Source organism: Brassica oleracea, chromosome C7, assembly GCF_000695525.1.
Source record: "Brassica oleracea var. oleracea cultivar TO1000 chromosome C7, BOL, whole genome shotgun sequence".
NCBI lineage: Eukaryota > Viridiplantae > Streptophyta > Magnoliopsida > Brassicales > Brassicaceae > Brassica > Brassica oleracea.
Window position 1 is genome coordinate 7,393,380 of NC_027754.1, and position 12,280 is coordinate 7,405,659.

At 35.4% G+C, this 12,280-nt stretch overlaps 1 protein-coding gene across 1 annotated transcript; it reads right to left on the minus strand.

Annotated features, from left to right (window-relative positions):
* Window positions 1-11,609: 11,609 nt before the first annotated feature.
* LOC106305648 lies at window positions 11,610-11,922 on the minus strand. The gene has a single exon (XM_013742001.1). The coding sequence runs from the start codon at window positions 11,866-11,868 to the stop codon at window positions 11,674-11,676; it is 195 nt and encodes a 64-aa protein (XP_013597455.1). The 5' UTR covers window positions 11,869-11,922; the 3' UTR covers window positions 11,610-11,673.
* Between the last annotated feature and the right edge of the window lie 358 nt (window positions 11,923-12,280).

Below are 12,280 nucleotides of genomic sequence, written 5' to 3' on the forward strand. Positions count from 1 at the left end.
AAATCTCTCTATATATATAATATATATATATATATATATATATATATATATATATATATTAATCTATATAATTGTGAATTTCGAAATAGAGAGAGAGGGTGATAAATCTACACATGGCTTACCTTCCAGACTTGTTTGAAGAATATGATCACATGTATACCAAGCCCCATGACAAGTAGTTGAGTCAGGTTAGGTTGGAGGTCAGCATTGGTTCCTTCAAACATTCTCAGCAAGTGTTGTCATAGTTGACAGGTTGATCCACTTTAGTATCTCTGGTGCTTTCTGCAGCAGTTAGTCTAAGAGTGGCGCTATAGAGTGGTTAGATAACAAGTAAAAATTTGAAGAAGTTTATTATCCCCTTCTTGACTCGATAAAAGTTTTTAGAAAACGTTGTTAGAAAATATTTTAATAAGAATTTAGCAGCAAACTAATATCAGTAAATACCTGCGCCAGACTTAAATTTCACTGTCTCCAGTGATATTCAGTCTAAGATTGGTTAGAGAATAAATCATAAGTACTAAGTTAGATGTTTAGACAAGAGAAAAGAATGTTTGTACCCTTCTGTCTCGATCGTCGATCGACGTAAGCACCTCTTTGTCGATCGACGGCGCAGAGACAGAAAATTTCTGCGCTTGCTGCAACGTGTTGATGGGTCTAACTCATCACAATATGAGTATCAGTCATTCAGGTTAGCTCTGGTAGACAATCCAAACACATGAAAGATCAGCAGATAGATAAACTCTAGTCATAACATAAGATAATAAATCCGAGAAGAAATCCTAATAGTACGAGGGCAGAAGAAAACATAAGTAGATAGGGATAGAAATATGAGGACTAGTCCTCATCAGTAGTCTCGTCGGTGATCTCCTCGGAGTCACCCCTGCGCTGGCGTGATGGTCCTGCAGCTGATGGTGATCTGGCCCTCACACTCGCCCTGCTCGAATAACGACATCTTGATACTCTAGCCTATATGGCGGTGAGAGCGTCATCTACAACGCGCTAGAAATCTCCCTCAGGGCGTGTAGACATGTCTGGCATAGGTGGCAATGGCGGAAGTGCTGCCTCTGGCTGCTCTTGCTGAGGTCCTCCAGCTCGCTGCACGGTGTAGCGGCGCGGCATGGTCGATGGAGCACGGAGGATGAGCGGGTTAGGGTGAAACTGGATGCTGGCGAGGCCTCCTGGAAAGTCCGTGAGTGCACGATGGGGTAGCTCTACCAAGTGAGTGCCATCCTCATCCCTAAAATTCCAGTAGCGGTTGTCCTTGAGCCAGTGTGCACTCGTGAGGTGTGCTGCATCCAGGTAGATGAGCTGGTCATCAACCTTAGCCCCATCAAATGGTATCCTGCAATGCCTGAAGATCTGTGTAAGCAGACTACATACCGTCTCCTTCTTCGTTCCCAATGTCTGGAATGACTTTTTTTGAGTTTGACGAGGTGCTCAGCGAAGAGGGCTCCGAGGTTGGGCCATGTGTCGTCGTCCGGCTCCTCAATATCCTCCATGTGAACAAGGATCCTGACCGCATAGTAGACCAATGTGAGCTCCAGCACCCGAACCTTGCTAGGTTCCATCTTGCACAACAGGGTGTTGGCAAGGACCTTCATGAAGTAGCGCAGAGTCGGGTGACGGATGTCTGTCTGAAGGGCCGAGCCTGAGTGGAAGATGCCAGAAGCCATATGCCCCCAGAACGTCGATCTCCTAGGGAAGCTAGGCTTAGAGGCACGCTAAAGCTCTGAGTTCTGAAACCCGTAGATGGTGCAAAGAGTCATGAGAGGGACTCTGTAGCGGATGCCGCAGATGAAGAAAGTCAAGGTACCCTCACTGGCTCTCCTCACTCTCTCGCGGTTATAATATACCTGCACCGTGGCCATGAACTGACGGACCAGCTCCGGGTAGAGGACGTGTGGGTTGGTGGCCATGTTCCCCATTCCCAGCTCCACGAACATGTCCTTGAGGTCCTCTCTGATGCCTAGCCATCTAATCACATCGGGTCGACGAATCCCGTCGGCTCAATGGAAACCTTCAGCCACTCATTGTAGAATATGCTGTCATAGTCGTCCCACTCGTCCCTGATCGCACGGTTCTTGCATTCCAAGCTTTTGGCCGCAGCACGAGGGTTAGCAAAGTGGTCGAAGAGTGGGATGGAATCGTCCTCGCGCTCTCTTGGCCAATGATGTTGGTAGCGAACCGGTGGCGTGGGTGGAGATGTACTGGTGCCGCCGGTGTCAAATCTTCTCTTCGTTCTCCTTTCATCCATTTGCAACCAAAGTTCACAAAGAAAGATATGAAATCAGCGAAGTTTGATGGTTTAGTGGTCTATATCGATCGACGGTTCTGTGTCAATGTCGATTGACATATCAGTGTTATAATCGATCGAAGTAAATGGTTATCATCGATCAATATCTCCATCGCGAGAACCTGCAAAAACCATTCGATGCAATTCGATTTGCATGGCATAATAATCAGTTGAATCGATCCGTAATCCCTATTCTATCATTCCATCAACACAAATCGATCTATATAAGCCCTAAAATCTCGGTTCTAGTTCATCTTTTATCTCAACCCTAAAAAGAACGAAAATTTAGAAATTTTTGTGTTCATACCGTGTTGATTCGTGGATTAAGAGATCTAAACGGGTAGAGAGTTGAAAATCAAGTGGATTAGGTGCAATAATCGTCCGATTTTACCGAGAAACGAGAGAGAAAAAGAGTGGAGGTTGTTTCGAAGGGTTTGGGGTTTGTTTGTTTTGTCGACTTAATGTCGACTTAAGTGAGCCCGTGTTTTTCATTTCCCGTCGATCGATGAAGAGATATCTTCGTCGATCGACAGCCGTTATGTTTTCTGATAATTAATTTCTTTTTTTAAAAACTAAATCTTAAATATCCTAAAACTAGAAATGAGTTGCCTCCCATTCAGCGCTTATTTTAAGTCTTAAGCTCGACTCAAAGTTCGATCTGTCTAATTATCAGGAAGAATGCCTAAGTTTAAAGGCCAGCTAATTGGCGGTTTAGCCCAATAATGTTTCACTCGTTGACCATTCACTGTAAATTCTTCTCCTTTATCTTTTATAAGTGTAATGGCTCCATAAGGTTTGATATCCACAACAGTGAAAGGATCTGACCAACGGGATCAGAGTTTTCTGGGAAACAGCGTAAGCCGAGAGTTATATAACAGAACTTGATCATTTGGTTTGAAGTGCCTGTAGATGATCTTTTTATCGTGATATGCTTTCGTCTTCTCTTTATATATATTCGAGCTCTCATAGGCTAAGTGTCTTATTTCATCCAGCTCGTTAAGTTGCATGAGTCTCCTTTCGACAGCTGGTTCGATGTCGAAATTTAATAATTTTGTAGCCCATGCTGCCTTGTGTTCTAGCTCAAGCGGTAAGTGACATGATTTTCCATAGAGTAGGTGAAATGGGTTTGTTCCTAATGGAGTTTTGAATGCAGTCCGGTAAGCCCCAAAGTGCATTGTCCAGTTTCCTAGACCAATCTCTCCTAGAGGTTCCCACGGTCTTTTCTAAGATTTCTTTGATCTGCCGATTTGAAACTTCTACTTGTCCACTTGCCTGCGGATGGTAAGGTGTAGCAACTCTATTGTGTACTCCGTTCTTCTGGAGTAATCCGTGAAAAATATTTATTGATGAAATGGGATCCACCGTCACTAATGACCACTCGAGGAATTCCAAATCTTGGGAAGATAATGCTTTTGAAAAGCTTGATAACTACAGACACGTCATTTGTTGGGGAAGCGACTGCTTCGACCCATTTTGATACATAATCAACAGCGACTAGGATATATTTGTTCCCGTACAAGGAAAGGAAAGGACCCATGAAGTCTATCCCCCAACAATCAAAGACTTCTACTTCTAGAATAGACTTTTGTTCCATTTCATGTCTTTTGCTGATTTTCCCTCTTCGTTGGGATCTGTCGCATTGTGCTATGAATGCATGAGCATTGCGAAACATGGTTGGCCACCAGAATCCTGCCTGAAGGATTTTTGTTACCGTTTTAAAGGTTTCAAAATGTCCAGTGTAGTCGGATCCATGAAATTGGAATAAAATATATGGGATTTCAGATTCGGCGACACAGCATCTATATATCCCGTCAGAGCAATGTTTGTAAAGGTATGGTTCATCCCTGTGATATCTCCTAACTTCTCTCAAAAATTTCTTCCTTGGGTAACCTCTTAGCTCTTCGGGTTCTACGTCGGTAGCTAGATAGTTTACTATGTCAGCATACCAAGGTCTATCTTTTAAACTTCTTTCGACTGCGTGCACCTCTCGACTTAAACTTTCGTCTGCGAGAGAATCATGTTCAGGATGCAAGGTGTTGCAGGCGACGCTGACGGCGCCAAATTTGATCTAGACTAAATTCTAAACTTAATCTAATGGTAATAAGAAAGGGTCTCCGGCAACGGAAAATTTGATATCACTAAAATTACCCTAAGGAGTGAATTACTCTCTCAAATAAAAGGTTCAGATATAGTACTTAGGGATTGAATCCACAGAGACTCTAGGATTACACAGTAGATTTATAGTCTTCGAAATAAAGCTAGATTAATAGGTTTTAAGCAGTAAATGAAATGGTGAGCAAGGCAGTTGCTCGATTGGTTTGATTTGAGGTTGTTAACCGTTGGGGAAATATCTAGATTCAGGTATATTCTTAGGTATGATAAGTAAACAACTTAATTTGGGTTTTTAGGGGTTTATTAATATTAATTGTTCTCGAACTCAAACTTAGGTAAAATCAATAAGATTATCTAATCTGGATCTCGGATTTCAACTTTCGTATTTTAATCACGAGAAAGTGTCGATCGATGATTCGTAAAGAACATCGATTGATACACGTTTCAAAATATCGATCAACAGAATTATCGTTGCGTCGATGGATGCTTCTTCCAGAAAGCTTTACAAGCATATTTGATTGTGTTCTCTAACTTACTAGACCAAATCTCGTGTGTATCTAGTTAGTTAGATCATACTAGTTTAGTTTCAGGTATTGAGTCAAGCAATGGCTCGTTCTCAATTAATCCTAAGATCTAAGTTAAAGGGTGATCAATGCTAGACTTAGCTTTAAGAACAACTAGATGAATAACTATATTTTAAACACCCTAGCAATAGTTTAAGTTAACAGTACATATATCAACCTCATGAGAAACATAAATCTAACAGTAAGACTACTCAGACACATTCATAAAGCACATGGTTACGATGGTCTGAATAATACTTAAATAAAATGAATAACAAGAGTAAACAACAGAATAATGAAAGCAAGGGAGTTCAACATCTTCTCTGTTTTGTAGTTCATATCTATCTCTCCAATCCTAAGCTCACTCTTCCTCCAATGGTGGTGTGTTGCTTCTCTCCAAACTAGGTCTAAAAGGTTTCTAGGCAAGTCTGCCTCTAAAATGATACAAAAACCTAATAATATAGCCTAATAGGCGGCCAGAGATTGGAACTTTTGTGAAACTTGCAATCTTCTAATTTGTCATTAACTCGCGGGTGGCTTCGCCATCGATCGATGAAATGAGTCTTTCATCGATCGATTGTGCTTGGTAATCGTCGGTCGATATTCTGATACAATAATCGACTTCTTCTCTGTTTCCAGCAAAGCTCTCAAAAAGTCTCTAAACTGCTCCAAATACATAATTTTCCTCAAGTAAGTATCTGAACCTGTAATTACTCTAAATAGATTATATATCGTAGTAAATATATCTTAAAATACCTATATACCATATCTAATAATGGGTAAAATCTATGGTTTATCACTGACTAGTTCCACAAGACTCGCAGCAACTACGTATTTTTATCATTTAAGGCAGTATGGGTGGCCAGCGGAGAACCTTGTTCTTGTTCTGATTATTTGATAATAGGAAAGCTTTATGCAAAAATATGAAAAGTATGGAAATAAATCATCTATTTGACGAAGACACCTTTGTAGAACAACGTAGCTTCAGATTTATCATCAATAAGTATATTTGTTCTGAATTGATGTAATACATATAATTATCTACGTTATCTATACATGCGAGAATCTCGTTTTTCTAGAGAGATTTTGAATGAGAAAGACCATTCTATACTATTATAAACTTTACTCATATATGTTTTAATATTTACTAGAGTTTGATCCGCAATTTCATGCATTCAGATTTTCACTTTTTTTAATAAATTATTTATTGACATTTTTAAACATATAAGTTATTTAAATATTTTAAGTTCATATAAACTTATCTGGACTTGGAAGAATCCAAATCAAATCCTATCCGAAAATTTATAATGTCCAAACATAATTTAATTTTAAAATCCAATATCCATAAAATTGATTTATACCCGAACATATACTTGAATGTCAATGTCTAACTGATTATGTAAACAAATAAAAATAATTTTGTTAACCGGTTTGGATTTTTATCACTAATAAAATAATTTCATTTAAACACATGAAATTACTACGGTTAATATGTAAAATAAATGACATTAAATTATTGTGATAAATACAATTAACAGAATAGTTTAGAAGACTGAAAAATGAATGTAAGAATGTAATAAAATACTTAAATGAAAACAATAAATTAACTGGTTACAGTTAGTCTGAAAAGAATGAAAATCTGTTAGAATCGACATAAAAATATGCAAATATTATTTTGTCTTTTGGTTTTAGTAGATTAGATATAATTATTATAGAAAAGATTTATCAGTAAACCATAAAAGATCTCATGTGCTATTAATATATTATCTGAAACATAGGCAATCTGATACGAAACCGGTTGCGCCTCTGATACTAGTCTTTATAAACCCTTTTAATTTTAGACATAAATTTTTTAAAGTTATATAAATTCCGTATTAGTCATTTATCGATTTTTTTTTTCATTATACTACTGGATCTTATTTAGGCAGCAGATAAATATCTATACGGTTCAAAATTAAACCAAAATGACCAATCCACATGAGATTAGTTATATTTTTTTTGTTATAGAGTGTTGCTTCCAAAGTTTTTGGCTTTGGACGTTCTTTAATTGTATTATTAATCTTTTTTCTTTTGAAAAACTTTTGTATTATTAATCTATAAAAATTGTTTTCAATATTTTCGTTGACTTGTGGTTTTGCGTACACGTTTGGATGTAAAGTCATCTTTCGTCGGTGTCAAGGGTAAATGGTTTACCTACCGGTATAATATTTCAGGGAAGGTAAGAAGTGGAAATAGAAGAAAGAGTAAGTGAATTCCAAAAAAAAAAGAAATATAAGTTTGTTAATAGTGAAATCTTAAAATAAATGTTGACAAAAAAATAATAATCTTAAAATAAATAAAAAAACATATATATTCTGAGGTTGACAGAAACGAGTCCGCAAACCAATATCATCGAGATAAAAAGGTTCATATAATTTCTGTTAATTCTAAAAAAAAAAAATATATATATATATATATATATATATATATGATAAAGAAAGTCAAATATGTATATGCAGAAAACTAAAATTTATAAATTATCTGGTACAAATCGGTTCTAGGTAAAACCACAAGCTAATCTAATGTGTAAAACACATCATGATATAGAATATTTTATGGAACGCAAGTTTCAACTTTTCTTTTGCTAATCAATTAATTAAGTTTCAACTTTTGAGATGATTTTGATGGTGAACTGGTAGACTCCAAAAGCTTAAGAGAAATATCAAATCAGAGTTTTAGAAAAGTTTTTATCACAGATACATCACATAATAGTCAAAAAAAACCAAAATAAATTTCATTAAATTGAAAAAGACATTTATATCTTTAGAACTAACTAATATAAACTTAAGGTTTAAATTTGAGAGGGTGAAGTTTGGAGGTTTATGATTAAAATATATATATAGTAAGATTTAAAATAATAAAAAAATTTCAAAGAAAAAATTCAAAAATTGAAAATTTCAAAAAGAAAAGGAAAATGTCAAAAAAATTCAAATTGAATAAAGTTTATTTTTTAAAAATAAAAATAATTTATTTTATTTTTATTTAAATTTTATATTTATATTTACATATCTATAAAATATGAGTATAATTATTATTTATCTCTTTTTCTCATCAACATAATTATTTATTTAATGAAACAGGTTTTAATCATTTTTTTCTTCTTTGATTTTTGGTCAAAAAAGCATTTTTGGAAGAAAAAAACTATGGGAGATTCGCCCAGAACTTAAAAGCATCATGCTAAAAACCGATGCACATAAGAGTATGATTAACCCATGTCTCTTACTTGGGGTTCTTAACTCATGATTTGACAATTTTTTTTTTACATTTTTCGGCTAATAAATGTCTCTTATATATGTTATTTAAGAGACGGTTCTTAGCTTTTCTTAATTAAAAGCTAAAAACCGTCTCTTAGCCGAAGCTAAGAACTCCAGTTAAGAGACCATGGTTAATCATGGCTTAAGAGGCTTTAATTTTCTCTTGTCTACTTAAAGCCTCTTGCTAAAAACTGATGCATGTTTTAGTAAAACAAATACGGATGCGTGTAATTCTAGTATGATGGATGTTCTTGGATCTCAATTTCTTTTTGGTACGATGGATGGTGGATCTAAATAGTTTTAACCTGCAAGGAGGAGATTTATGGCAAATAACATGTTCTTAATAAATTTAGACTTGTTTGGCTTGATAAAAAGTGAACCACACATGGATAGTTTAGTGGTAGGCGAAGTCTAGTAAGAAGACACTAAATATATATGGCCAGCAACATGTATCTCTAACTCCTATTACGAGCAACCAAGTCTATTGAACGCCGGTAGACATGCCTCGTGGAACTAGTCGGTTCGAACTCGACCTGTCGGATACTCCCGAGTTATCAACAAAAAAGTGCAGAAACTTGCCCTTTGATCATTGTGTAGAGACTTTGAGCTCGCACGGGAATTTAACTTTTAGACGATTTTTTTGGATATCGTCTTATATCACATTTTATTCTACCTATAAATTAGATCATTGTTGGGGATGTAACGTGTTTTTTGTTCTTCTTTAGATATTTGACTGTGTATAACCAAAATTTAATAAATATATAAAAGCAGTGACTTTTACAAATACTTTCTAAAGAGTTTATTAATGGTTCTGAGATTCATGAATCCTTAAACAATTCTGAATTAGATTAAATGATTTATACATATATTTTCATCAATTTCAAACTATAATGACTCTAATTGGTGACCAAGTCGAAAGAAAAAATTATGGTAAATTATTTGTTCCTCAAAATTTATACCAGGTAGGTTAAATTTTTAGTCAAATTATTAAGAGGTGAGTCTCGCTTTTTTCTTCTAAATTCTTTATAGAAAAATGAATTTATAAAGAAAAGTTTCCCTCTGTAATTTTGATGAGGAACAAAATGAACAAAAATTCATATCTTTTTATTTTTTTTAATTCCTCAAAATGAAATTTTATTTTTTATTTTGTTCAATTTTGCATTCATCTTTTTTTTTTGCAACAAACAGCTATTCTATTACTCAAACTTGAGGTGGTCTGGATAACAAGACCGGAATAGAACAACCGATAAAGCAAAGAGATCAATGAAAAGAACGAGCATTCCTAGCTAGAGAATCAGCAATTTCATTCTGCGTTCTTGGCAAGTAGCTGATCTTGAAGTCCGAATAACACATCTGAAGAATTTGAATGACCTCCAGTTCAGTTGAGAAGTTCATGCTTGGGGGTCCTTTATCATTGCAATCAGGTCCTTGCAATCTGTCTCAAATCTTTAACAAGTTGAATGCTGAAGCATGCTCTCCATTGCCCATTTTAGCGCTTCCAGTTCCGACTGTAATGCTGTCTCACGCCTCCTTAAGTTCTATGTCCCCATAAGTTGGATCTTTCCCGTGCTATCCTTCCAAACCCATCCAATGCCGCTGAATTGACCTATGGAGGTCCATGAACCATCCACTAAACAAATATTATCCAAGCTTAAGGCTTGTGTTTCTCCAACAATTGGTGCCTGTGGAGGAATAGGTATAGAATCTTTTTGCGTTATACCAGGCCTCACACTCACTCTTTGCATATCTGACTAATTCCAATGGGATCCTATCTATACTCCTGAATAGCTTATCATTCCTTGCCTTCCAAATATACTAGATTATTCAGGGATAAGGGTTTCTATCATCTTCTGGTTTCCTAATAGTATTCTTTCTCCAAAACAGGTAGTCCATATTGGCGTACATACTTGATATAGGGAAGGTTTGAGAACTTTCATATATATTTTACAGTAATTTTCTCCCCTCTGATAACGTATTATAAATACTGGAGGTAGTAAAATATGTTATGAATTCTAAATAAAGGAATAAGAGAAAGAGAAAAAATCGAAGACTTTATGTTAAGTTTCTTGCAGTGTTTTTAAACCCAGACCGAACCGGTGGTCGGACCGGGTTGAACCATGAACCAAAAATAATTCGGTTTGGGTTAATACTAAAACCCAACTAAAATCAAACCATTTAAAAACACTATCCAACCGTCAAAAACCCGAAAACCGGCGACCCAATGAACCGGCCAAACCCCGGTTTGTATATAAACCAAAATTTTATTTATGAAACAATTAATTTTCTTCCTTTTAAGTAAAAATAAGATTTATTAAATATCAATAAAGTATTGTCTTTCGTCTTTTTCTTTTTTCGTTTCTACAACTCATAAATTATAAGATCCACAAAGTTTAATATTCACGTCAAGATATTGTTTTTGTCTAGTTTTCACTTTGTTTAAATTTTATTTCATGTTTGTGAAATTTGTATTTCAAAATATAATTTTTACCTAATGTGTATTTATAATTTTCTTTTAAAAGGTGATGAAGATTTAGAGTGTTATAAGATCTGCGAATAAAGTTTAAATGTGTTTTTCATATTGATTTTAGATTTTAATTGTTATTTTTAAGTTTTTCTACACATTATGGCTATTTAAATATTTTATTTGATATGATCTATTTTTTTAAAGAATATGCATATTATTTATAAAATATCATTAAATTTAGTTTAATCTTAGTAAACCCGATCGAACTCTGTTCATACCCGGTTAAACCACAATGACCCATGACTCAAAAAATTTCCGGTTCGCTAGCCGGTCTGGTTTTAAAAACACTGGTTTCTTGTATTGTATTTTTATATACTAGCATATGTTTATAACTCTCTTATAACTATTTTTTTAATTGGGTCTTGATTATAGTTATTTACAACGGAAAAAGATGAAGACGAAAACTTCAAAATCCAAAGAAATGTGTTATAATGATGAAGATAACTCCTTTGGAGAGGCCAATGTAGTTTCATGAAATGGCATATGATAGATAATCATCCCATTTCATATCAATATTTACATTTAGTTCTTACGTTTATTTTTAGTTCCACATCGAATTCTAATATTAGAAACCAGAAAACAAAGTCAAAGAGGAAAACCACAACACAAAGCAAATTAAACCCACATACAAAAACAATTCGGAAACTGAGGTGAAATAAGAGACGTGATTAATTATAACAACGTAGTATACAAGATAACTTGGATATGTAGCTTTGTGGTTTGTGTCAAAGCTGCTGCAACACCACCGACCAGGTTTAGATCCGTATAATACATCTTGGAAAAAAAAATACATCTTGGATAAATCCTTTATCAAAAAAAAAATCATCTTGGAAAAGAAGAATTTACATTAATTTGCTATTTACAGAAATATTACAAAGAGCTACAATCTCAGGGAAGATAGCCAATCATGTAAGCGGAAGGCTGAAAGGAGATGGAGTGATAATAGGGGCCATGGCGGAGGAGAGCCGGCGGAGCCTGAGGAGCTTGGCTAAAGAAGTCTCTCGCGGCTTCAGCTACCACCACCACGCAATCCATTGTTCTCTTCACAATTTCGATACAAAGCTCTATTCTCTTTATCAGCATTGATCCTCTCTCTTCTCTCTCTTTCTCTATACCTTCAAATTCTTACTCCTTTGCCTTCGTCTTTATATCTCAACACATGCATGCCATGTGAAGTATATGCGTGTATAAACACAAAATTGTTGTTTAACTACTTAAAAATCTTATACAATAAAACAGACTTGCTTCTCTCCTCCTTCCTCCACGTCCTCAGTATGCACAGGGCATTTTAAGCCATGTGTCCCACCAAAAAACACAACTTCAACGAGTGAAAAAATCGATTTGCAAATGGGTTACTTTCTTGACTTAAAAAACGTTGGGCTATCACAATTAATTGGGCCTAAAATGATTTCTTCTCAAAGCCTCTTGAATGGATCACCAAATGTTAGCTGCTTGGATCGGATCCCGAAGACAGTCGTTGTCGTGACTCATAAAA

Coding starts and splice junctions, on each gene's coding strand:
- LOC106305648 (XM_013742001.1), bottom strand. CDS start 11,868: ATGCTGATAAAGAGAATAGAGCTTTGTATCGAAATTGTGAAGAGAACA.